At 41.5% G+C, this 11,751-nt stretch overlaps 1 protein-coding gene and 1 pseudogene across 1 annotated transcript in view; one reads left to right on the forward strand and one right to left on the reverse strand.

Annotated features, from left to right (window-relative positions):
• The window catches only part of REPS2 (RALBP1 associated Eps domain containing 2), a 208,626-nt gene that overhangs the window by 162,439 nt on the left and 34,436 nt on the right, over window positions 1–11,751 (forward strand). The window contains 1 exon segment of the mRNA XM_017867491.1: window positions 4,539–4,600. Coding sequence (XP_017722980.1) covers window positions 4,539–4,600 — 62 coding nt within the window.
• On the reverse strand, window positions 943–1,541 carry LOC108526652 (chromobox protein homolog 1 pseudogene; annotated as a pseudogene).

Here is an 11,751-nt window from a genome sequence, read left to right on the forward strand (position 1 = left end):
CNNTTTACTTTCCCTCCTGTCTTACCATCTCCTCTACCACCCCAACACCTCAGCCAGTGGCTAGGGTGAACAAGCTGATATTTATAACCTCATTACTGGAAAAGAAAGTGTCTTCTAATTTCAGGAATTAGTACCTCTGAGGCAGAATGATCTGCTTGTACTATATACTCTCCAATAAAAGACCTTCCTTCCTCAGTCAATTTCCATCTCCAAAATGGCAACTCTGGTAACTTATTAACTGGCTTAGTCCTTTGTGGGACTAAGTGCATTAAGTTTAGGCAGGAAACACTTTGGCTTATAGATTTCAGACATTCACAGCTTTTAAACAGTCTCTCAGTCCGTATTTATGGTGCCAGTGACATTTTTTCAAAGGTAAAATATTCTGGACATAGAAGCAAATCATTAGTTTTCTGTTCTTTGCATTGCTTCACCATTTCCCCTATCGGGCCCCAAATTTTAATCAAAATGATGCTACGCATCTTCCTTTCCCCCTCCCCATTACTCCCTCTCCCACATAATACACCAGTAATAGCCAAAACTACACATGTGCTACGCTGTAAAATGCAGAGTTAACACTATTGGGAAGAAAGTTGTGCATTGCGGAGATGCTCTTTGATTATCTACAGTATGTTTTTGCTCTCCCACACACCCAGTTCTACAAGTTTTGTCCTTCATAGAGGATCCTTTGCTTTTTCTCACCAAAGTGCAGAAAAGGTTGCTTTGAAGCACTTATCCCCCTTCCCTTCCACTGAGATGGATGTGCAAACTATACAGCTTGGAATGGCTTTAAAACACTTGGGCTGCTGCAGGGCACAGAAACAATACTGGCTCTTCAAAGGGCATCTTCTCAAGCCACCTCTGTGGTGTCAAGACAAGTAGAACTTCTTTCCTTCCCACTTGAAACCCACAGTCAGATGTGACAGGGGCTGGTACTCAGGAGAGTTAATTCTTGTCATCTTTTTTGTCATCATCCTCTTTGGGGTAGGAACGCCACATCAGCCTTTCCTCATAGAAGGATATGACAACCCGTGGGCATGTGACATTGACTTCCTTGGCAGGGACCAGGCCAGCCTCATCAGAGTTTTTCCCTTTCATCAGGAACATGAACTCTCCAGTGGAGTCTGTAGCTCCAATAATCTGCTCCGGCTCCAAACCCCAAGCAAAGACTCGTGACTTTTCTGACTCTTCTTTCTTCTTCTTTGGTTTGCTCTCCTCTCCCTTATCTTCAGAATCATAATCAGCTTTGTGCTCGCCTCCCTCTGATTTATCTGTCTCATGTGCTGTTTTTCTGTGATGGCAGAAACTCATGAGGTTGGGGCAGTCCAGGTTCTCTTCTGGCTCCCATGTGTTGTCCTCATCTGAGAACCCCTTCCACTTTAGAAGGTACTCCACTTTGCCCTTTACCACTCGCTGGAGAACTTTTTCCACCACATATTCCTGTTCCTCCTCTTCTAGCACCTCCTCCACTTTCTTCTTGTTTTGTTTTTTCCCCATAGTGTGCGCCAGCTTTCTGGTGTAAAGGGTGACGCTGCTCAGAGCAGCACCCAAGAGCCAGAGAAGAATCGGTGCTGCACTACTGGCGTGTCGGGTCAGCCGCGGGAGTGGCGCTCAGAAAAGCAGCAAGGGTAGCCACAGTGGAGCCCCTCACTGAAATGGCATACCACAGGCCTCAGCCAACGGCCCTCCCCTCAGCCGAACAAAAGAGCCTTGCACTCTGTGCTGCCCACTATCCGCTGCCCACACCTCCTTCATAATCTGTTAAAGGGTATCTACAACATACGTACAGCAAACACCAACACTATACCTTATGGTGAGCTAGTAAATGCTCCCCTTTGAGATCAAGAAAAGACAAGAATGTCCATTATCGCCATTGAAATTCAACTTTTACAATAGATAATTCTAACTAGGTAAGACTGGAAAAATAAAAAACGTGGCAAAGGTACTGAAAAGATGAAACAAAGCTGCTCTTAATATTTATTTAATATGGTTGGGCACAGTAGCTGATACCTGTAATCCCAACACTTTAGGAGGCCGAGGTGGGAGGATTTCTTGAGCCCAGGAGTTTGAGACTGCAGTGTTAATGATCATGCCACTGCACTCCAGCCTGGGCAACAGAGTGATACCCTGTCAAGTATAATATTTTTTATAGAAGTGTAGGGGCTTCCCCCCACAAAATGCTCTCAGAATTTAATGAGGAAAATAACCTATGCCAACTCTTACAATGAGAGATTCACAATGAACAATGGACACATACTTGTGATACTCTTGTTGCTTGAAGCTCAGTTGTGAGAAACTAAAACAGGATTCCATATTAAATGGCTTCAGTCTTTTACCCCATTTCTTCTTCATATTTGGGGCAGCTTCTGATAAACCCCAATAAATGGTGTTGTAGGTGACATGCTTTTATCTAAAAGTATATTCAGAAATAGACCCACACATCATCTTTTACAAGAGCAGGGTATTTGTCTTTTAAAACAATTAAATCATACAAAAGAACTTAATGAGATTCGAATCAGGATCTAAATACTGTTTCTAATAACTCTCAAGGCAGTGAGTAGGGACAGTCAGCCACAGGGCTTACCTGGTTGGTTTCTCTCTCTCAGGAGTCACTGTCTTTTGTTGCCTGGTTTTCTAGTGCCTTGAAAACTGTTGTTTCATGTTTTTTTTTTTTTTTTTTCTATGTGTCTTTGGTTGTTGTTAAATTGGTGGGTAAATCATGCTTTTCTACTCAGCTTGCTGGAAGCAGAAGTCAATTTAGATTAAATGGCTCAATCATATCTTGTATATAGTCCTCTTTTTTTGTTAATAAAGAGTTGTTTTAACACACATTAAATACAATTGCTTCGCCTTTCCCTTAGAAACTTGCAATAGATTTATTTTATTTTCTTTTATTTTATTTTATTTTATTTTATTTTATTTTATTTTATTTATTTATGAATGAGACAGGTTCTCACTCTGTTGCCCAGGCTGGAGTACAGTGGCACAATCATGGCTCACTGAAGCTTCGACTCCTGGGTTCAAGTGATCCTTCCGTCTCAGCCTCCCAAGTAGCTGGGACTACAGGTGTGCATTACCAAGCCTGGCTAATTTTTGTATTTTTTGTTGATAAGGGGTTTCTCCATGTTGCCCATGCCAGTCTCAAACTCCTGAGCTCAAGGGATCCGCCTACCTTGGCTTCCCAAAGTGCTAGGACTACAGCATGAGCCACCATGCCTGGCCTGTTTCATTTATTTTGAAAGTAAATTAATTTTAAAGGTCCAATCTGTGAGGATCTAAAGAGTAGGAACCCTGAGATGAATAATTCCTGAAGACTTTCAGCATTCTCTCCTGCTGTGTGCTTTGTTATTGACAGCTGTTCAAGGTCTCACCACCTCTGGAGTTTTGACCCACCAATGTGTTTCATAAATTTTAATGAAAGACAGATTGAGAGAAATCATAGATAGGCCCACATGATTGTACCGTATCCATGCACTGGCTCAAAATGAAAATCTCTGTGATATTACCCTGAGTTACATTTGTGGAACACACCAAACTCCGTCTTCTAGCTTGTCTGATCCAGCTAGCTAAGGGAAATCAAAAGTAATTTGCAAAATCTTTTATATTCTTGGTACATTGTTCTGATTTATTTTTTAACGCACAGAAGATTGTCCAAATGCATAGTACAAATTTGCAAATAAACTACATATAGTTATTTGGATGATGGTGTTTTTCTAAGGAGTTTGTAAAGAATGTGGTTTAACTTGCCAGTGTGTAATGCTAAACTTATTTCTTGTGTGCTATTATGAACTTTATTTATAATTTCATAGCAGCTGTTTATTTTCACCGCTAAGGTACAATTCAGATGTTCTTGGCTTAACCCAGTATTCTCTGTATCTCACAAAATTTCAAGTTAGACTGGTACTTTGTAAAGATTCTTCAGATGTGGCCAGATTATTTTGGAAACAGCTTTAGATATCCCTGATAATAAATATTAGGGAGAGAAAAAGAAATTGAGGTCTTTGAAGAATCCCTAAATATCATTTCAGTCCATCACTGTCAGCTTCCCTCACTGCTGTCAGATCCATTCCCAGGAGCATTTACAGGGTGGCCAAGCTTCTTCATTTGGGTTCCAGCTCCCTTAGTTTCTGTAGCCTACTCACTGAGCTAATGAGCAGTGTAGTGGCTGAGAGCTGGGGAGAAATATGAGAGAAATCAAAGAAGACCCTTTCTGACTTTTGTCCTAGATTGAAACTAAATAACATTAGAATAATGAGGAATTGACCACCTTTCCCATGCTGCGTTTTAGGTGTCTTTTCTGTAGTTTTATTATGTCATCTTAATCATAACAGCCTACATAAATACTTGAGTTTGGGTTAGGATGAAAATGAAAAAGGGATTAGAAATAACATGTACTCTTTTTTCTTAAGCCTTCAGAAGGATTGTAAAAACTTAAAGATGTTAAATGCAAATGCCATTGCCATTCCAAGTTAACAAGCGTAAGAGTTTTTTGTTGTTTGTTTTTAGGGGTGATCCTTAACAGTATGTGTTTTTCTTTTTAGCTACCAAGTCAGGATTGTTACCCCCACCACCTGCGCTCCCTCCGAGACCTTGTCCATCACAGGTAGGAGACATATTTGATTTATGTAAACTGTTCGGTGATAGGGAAGTTGTCCTATCGCTGTGCTTCTTTGCAAGGGTTTGATCGCCACAGATCAGGTTCATGAGATTCCCAAGCTGATACCCTGTGAAGAGAGCAGAGAGTGGTTTAATTTATTCTCATCCAGCCAGCTCCCCAGCCTCACGTGGAAAAAGAAAGTTTCCTCAATAAGCCACCAAGCATACATATACTAGTTCACTCTTGGTTGTCCAGGGGTACATCTGTTTTCATCCCCAGAGAAGAGTAGAAGAAGGGGCCTCTCTCTGATTGGAGGTAGGACATGGTTTTTCTGTATAGTATGTGCAATCTGAGTGCCTGTATTTTCATCAGCACTTCAGGAGCTGTGTAATTCTACATAAATGAAAGATAAATGGTTATCAACATGGGGTTAGTGCCATGGTTTTGGACTATGGTACTTTCTTTAGGATGGTACTTTTCCTCAGAACAAAAAGCTGAAATAGCAGGAGTGGGAGAGCATGTCACCAAGATCTGTTTTACCCCTAAATTAATTCTGCCTTATTTACATGTGCCACTATGGCCTTACTCATCAATACTTTGCAGAGCTGAAAATGAGAAGGAAACAGTAAATCCATGGAGTGTGGTATATGGTGTTACAGATCTTTCCTTTTGTTAATTGCTGCTGAAGAAACTTTCTATCTTTAAAGACCCTTTCTGATTTTTGGCAGAAAATGTTGGGAAATTTCTCAGTAGACAGTCCCTGTTTCTACTTCATTGTTCTGGGTGGTTCAGAGCTATTCTGCCATATGGGGACATCTCAGGACTCATGAGTCACTGAAACCACTTTTAACACATGCTTGTCCTTCTTTCAGTGAATGAAATGGTTTTTAGCATTCACTCAACCTTGAGATGCAAATACTAGGAGGTATTGGCTTCCTGCTTTAGTGTGAAGGGTAATAAAAAGCCCATTTCTTCCTGATCTGCATATAAACCAGCGAGAACTCCTTTCCAGGATCTAACATTGGCCTTAAGAGATATTGGTTGAACCGTCAACAAGTATTTATTGAGTCCCTGCTGTATATCTAATGCCAAACCTTAGTTTTGCCCTAAGCCTTTCCTTGGCTGTAATTTCTTCTCATTCAAATTATTAGCTATGTCTATTGAGCATCTCCAATAATTCAGGCTTTGTGCTAAGTGCTTTCAGTGCACTATTTAATCCTCACGAAAGCCCTCTGAGGTAGATACAGGTACTAATACTATCCCTTTTTTACAGATAAGGAAGTTGAAGCATACGGGGGCTAAGCAAGTTACCCAAGGTGGCATAGCTAGTAAATAGTAGAGCCAGCTCCCAAATTGCTGTCTGTCTCCTAAAGACCCCTCCTGTTACCACCACTGGAGTCTAAGTGTCTATGTATACAGCCAGACGGCAGATCCATTGCACTTGCAATGGAGGCTTTCATCACAGGCCCCTAAGGAGGACCTTGATGAGATGAGGCTCCTGCTCCACACCAACAGCAAACCTGGACTTTGTCATTACAAAATGAGCAGGCATTTGCTAGCTGCTAGTTCACGCCTGGGGCTTGAGAGTCACCTGGTTGAATGCGTGGAAGACCTGTCTGAAAGGGCTTTTGTAACCAACCTCCTAGCTTTCTCTTGCTGTACAAATGCCAGTAGTTACCTCCTGGTCCCAAAATATGCTGCTGCTATCGGCAGTCTTCATCTGAGCTGCTTGAGGTCAGCTTCTTGCCTGCTTTTGGAGCTTAGTCACCAAAGATCTGAGTAGGGGAACTGGGAATTCTCTAGTCACTGTTAATGAATGAGTCTGCTTCTTTGTCTACTAGATTTCCCATCACAATATAAACAGTGAGCCCAGTACTCAGCCTAAGCCTCCGGCTCAGCTGCCTAACTATGGAGATTTCAGATTTTAGGAACAGGTGTGTAAGAAACGGAGGCAGAAGATCCACATTCCATTTCTCTCCCCTATTCACTCCTTTCACCCACTGTAAGTGGGACACACATATTCAAATATATGAAGTCCTGGGCAAGAAACACATGGTTATATCTAGTTTTTGTGCCATGTCAAGTTGACATTGACCCTAGGAGAGTCTTACTAACCACTTGTATGGGATACCTATATATTCTAGTCTTTCCCTAACTGCTTGTCATAAAACAGTCTCTGGGAGATATTAATAGGGCTCTGTGGTACAGATTTGCAGACTGCTGCTCCTCTACCCCTCTGGGAGAGTCGCTGTGCAAGTGAGCTCACTAAAGGCTTTGGAGGCCCACAGTTAAGTAAAGCTGGTAAATTTTGTTAAAGCCAGCAATTTCCTAGCTTCTTTGACCATTAATATCTTTATTTATAAAATACCTGTTAGGATACAAAATCAGTGTGCAAAAAGCACAAGCATTCCTTTACACCAAGAACAGGCAAGCAGAGAGCCAAATTATGAATGAACTCCCATTCACAATCACTACAAAGAGATTAAAATACCTAGGAATACAGCTAACAAGGGATGTGAAGGACCTCTTCAGGGAGAACTACAAACCACTGCTCAAGAAAATTAGAGAGGACACAAACAAATGGAAAAACATTCCATCCTTATGGATAGGAAGAATCAATATTGTGAAAATGGCCTTATTGCCGGAAGTAATTTTTTTTTTTTTGAGACGGAGTCTCCCCGCACTGTCACCCGCCGAGTGCAGTGGTGTGATCTCCGGCTCACTTGCAACTCCCACCTCCCTGGGTTCACCGGCCATTTCTCACTGTCTGCAGCCTCCCCCAAATAGGCTGGGACTACGAGGTGCCCCGCCACCAACGCCCAGCGCCTAATTTTTTTGTATTTTTTTAGTAGAGACAGGATTTAAGCTGTGGTTAGCCAGGATGATCTCTGATCTCCCCTGAACCTCGTGATCCACGCACCTCGGCCCTCCAAAGTGCTTGAGATTACAGGCCATGAGCCAAGCTGTGCGCCTGGCTGCCCCAAAGTAATTTAAATAGATTCAATGATATTTCCCATCCAAACTACATTGACAGTTCTTTCACAGAGTTTAGAAAAAAACTATTTGAATTTCCAAATATGGAATCAAAGAAGACCCCCATATAGGGGCAAGACAATCCTAAGCCAAAAAGAACAAAGCCTAAGGCATCATGCTAGCCCTGACTTCAAACTATAACTACAAGGCTACAGTACCAAAAAGCATGGTACTGGATCAAAACAAGAAATATAGAACCAGTGGAGGGCCAGAACAGAGCGCTCAAGAAATAACCACCACACATCTACACCATTTTGATCTTTGACAAAACCTGACAAAACAAGCAATTGGGAAAGGATCAAAGGTCAAAAATAGAAAAAAGGGCTCTATTTTAAAAGTAAAATCAGGTTCTGATAAATTTATCATTTGGCCTAGATAACACTGTTTTAAATTTATCAAGGTTGAATATTCAAGTGGAATGCTTGTTTTGTGTAATATATTTTTCCTTTGTTAGCTTTGGCAGTACCTTTTACTATATGTTCCCTAGTTGTAGAATTGGTTCATAAATTGCTCAGAGCTACTCGTATCTCTGGATTCATGTATCATGAAGAAACAATTCTGTTTCAGACCAACTTGTGTTGGTTGAATCTCAAGAGTTTTGGAAGTTCTTTTATGAGGATTTCTTAAATTTGAAAACTACTATTCTCAAGTAGTTAGGGATCATAGGCAGACACTACCAAACCTGGCTTTCCAGGTTTTAAGTAGGTAAGAAAAATGAATTTGTATATTTGCAATATGCATACAGAGATATATAAAGATCGTTTCTACGTACACCAAAAGCATATTATTCTTTTATCAAGTGAGAGAGATGAAGTATAGGTTTTCAGCATAACATGCAGTTTAGCTGGCTCATACTTATCCAAGCCAGTGATATGAACATCTGGATTAAGTTATACAGATGGGGCCCTGGAGTTAGGAAAAGGAATAAGTTAAAAGAAACATCTTTTTATTTTTCATACTATAGGTAAGATCAAGAAGAACCTAGTGACTATATACACAATTAAGTAGTTTGTGTTTCACATTTTCCTGTGGCAAGACTAGAGACTAGGGCATGGTCTTTTGGCTCAGCTCTGAAGAGGTGACATTTTTTTTTTAAAAAAAGACTTATTTATAGCATAAATAACCAAAAACCAATTAAAGTAAACTATTTCATATAGAGCAGTGTGTTCTTTTGTGTTTTGTTTGTTTGTTTTGTTTTCTTAAGACGAGGTCTCGCTGTGTCACCCAGGCTGGAGTGCAGTGGCGTGTTCAGGGCTTACTGCAGCCTTGACCTCCCAGGCTCAAGTGCTCTTCCCACCTCAGCCTAAAGTATTGGGGATTACAGGCATATGCTACTGTGCCCAGCCTAGAGCAATGTTAAAGTTAGAGTTAAATGTATTAGCCCACTGTTTGTGTCATTTTAATAAATCCAGTAAATTTTCATCTGTAGAGTTTGTGTTTATTCTTTTTTTTTTGAGATGGAGTTTCGCTCTGTCGCCCAGGCTGGAGTGCAGTGGCATGATCTCGGCTCACTGCAAGCTCCGCCTCCTGGGTTCACGCCATTCTCCTGCTTCAGCCTCTGGAGTAGCTGGGACTACAGGCGCCCGGCACCACACCTGGCTAATTTTTTGTATTTTGTTTAGTAGAGACGGGGTTTCACCATGTTAGCCAGGCTGGTCTCGAACTCCTGACCTTGTGATCCCCCCCCGCCTTGGCCTCCTAAAGTGCTGGGATTACAGGTGTGAGCCACTATGCCCAGCCTAATTCTGTATTTTTAGTAGAGATGGGGGTTTCACCATGTTGGCCAGGCTGGCCTCGAACTCCTGATCTTATGATCTGCCCGCTTCAGCCTCTCAAAGTGCTGGGATTACTGGCATGAGCCACTGTGCCCCACGAGTTTGTGTTTATTCTGTAGGTCCGTCATCTGCTAAGGGACTATTTGGTACTTCAGTAGCTAAGTTCTTTTAATAGTGTTGATCTCATGACAGTTTTCTTATGGCAATTGTGATAGAGCCACAGCTTCAGTGTAACTATCTTTAATAAAGAAAAGATTTTGGGGGTGTAAAACATTATCTTTTAAGTTTTCTATTAGCACCACATTTGATGAACTGGGGTTCCCTGCATACTAACGTGCTCAGAATTTTCCTATTTCTGCCACTAATTTCTCACCTTGTATGTAACAAAGTATTCCTCACTAGCAATGTAATGAGTACTAAAAATAGCACTGGAAGGTGAAAGCGCTGTGGGAGAAGCATTTGATGAATACCTTTAAGCTTAGAGAGACCAAGAAGACTCATGGAAGGGGTGAGATGACCAATAAAATTAGTTTTAAAGAAACGAGAACTTTTTTTTTTAGCTGGCTAAAAGATACAGAGCTTTACTGCAGGAAAAAAACAAAACAAAACAAAACAAAAAAACAAAAAAAACCCAAATGCAGAGAAACAGGCATGCAAGAGGTCCTGGCATGTTTGAGAAGCTGCCTGAGATTTAGAAAGCCAGATTGTAGGGAAAATGGCTGTAGTGTTCTGGAAGTGGCCACGGGAAGCAAGCCTCCTACTCACTTCTAGTTCCATTTCTGGTAGGGCTGTGGGAGAGAAACAGCCCCTTCCAACGGAGTTCTGTCTGGGGAGCAGAAACTGAAGAGAGGACAGGGTTTTAGTTAGCCCAGTGGTTCTCACCTGTGGCTGCACAGTGGACTCATCTGGGGGAGCTTTAAACCTGCTGAGGCCTGGAGCCCCTCCCAGAGATTTTGGTATGGAGTGCTGAGGTCCGGCCACTGGGAGTTTTAAAAACCTCCCCAGGTGATTCTGAAGTGCAGCCAGAGTTGAGAAGCACTGAATTAGGGCAAGAGGAAGGAATAGAGAAAAGGTTGAGAATATAGGGACTTTTATTGATGAGTTCTTATAGGGCACAATGAAAGGGGTTCTGGAGTTGGGGAGGCATGAGATCAGCTTAGGGGATGTACTCAGACCCTATGGGGACAAGAGCTCAGATCATGGGATGGCCTGGGAGTCAAGGGATTCTTGTGGTGACTGTTGTGAACAGGGCTAGAGGATGTGACAGGAAGGTCCTGCTGGAAGAACTAGTCACTGTGTGCCTCAGGTCCTGTGTATACTGCTGTAAGAGGCTAGCCATGAACACAGATGGCCTCGAGAGGAAACCAGAACAACTGTGGTCCATTCAGTTAATTCCTCATCTAACTTTGTCATCTGGCTAGAATCAGGTCCTGAAAGTGATATCGAACCAAATAGGAATATGGCAATCATGCTACTTTTTTCAAAGACAAATTTTAAGATACAACTTTTATAAAATACTACATTTGTTTTATTTGGAAGTCAAAACTGCAGCTCACTTAAACTCAAATGGCAGTTGGTAGGCCCTGAATTTGTGAAATATTCAATACCATTTTTAATACTCTATCCTTTTAATTAATATCCTGTCATTTAAATTATTCTTTCCACAAGTTAATACACAGTTGATGATTCAAAATAGTAAATTCTTCTGGGAGAAATTACGAGTTTTAGACCACACACACTCTTTTTGGTGGGGCGGGGGGAATTTCTGCTGATTATGTAAGTCTCTTACAGGGCTATCTAATCCATTTTAAATGTAAGTGTTATCAAAGCATAACATATATACTGAATCTATTTTAACACATACTAAATAAATTTTAAGATAGTAAAGTGAAGTACAGGTTGAGTACTCCTTGTCTGAAATGCTTGGGACCAGAAGTGGCTTAGATTTCAGATGTTTTTTTATTTTGGAATATCTGCATTACACTTACCTAGTTGACCATCTCAGATCTGAAAATCCAAAATCCTAAATGCTCCAGTGAGCGTTTCCTTTGAGTGTCATGTTGGTATTCAAAAAGTTTTGGGAGGCCAAGGCAGGTGGATCACCTGAGGTCAGGAGTTCGAGACCAGCCTGGCCAACATGGTGAAACCCTGTCTCTACTAAAAAAAAAAAAATACAAAAATTAGCCAGGCAGGGTGGCAGGCGCCTGTAGTCTCAGCTACTCAGGAGGCTGAGGCAGGAGAATCTCTTGAACCTGCAAGGCGGAGGTTGCAGTGAGCCAAGACCGCAACATTGCACTCCAGCCTGGGCAACAAGAGCAAAACTCTGTCTCAAAAAAAAAAAAAAAAAAA

The sequence above is a fragment of the Rhinopithecus bieti genome, unplaced genomic scaffold, assembly GCF_001698545.2.
Source record: "Rhinopithecus bieti isolate Rb0 unplaced genomic scaffold, ASM169854v2 scaffold_4134, whole genome shotgun sequence".
In the NCBI taxonomy this organism is placed as follows: Eukaryota; Metazoa; Chordata; class Mammalia; order Primates; family Cercopithecidae; genus Rhinopithecus; species Rhinopithecus bieti.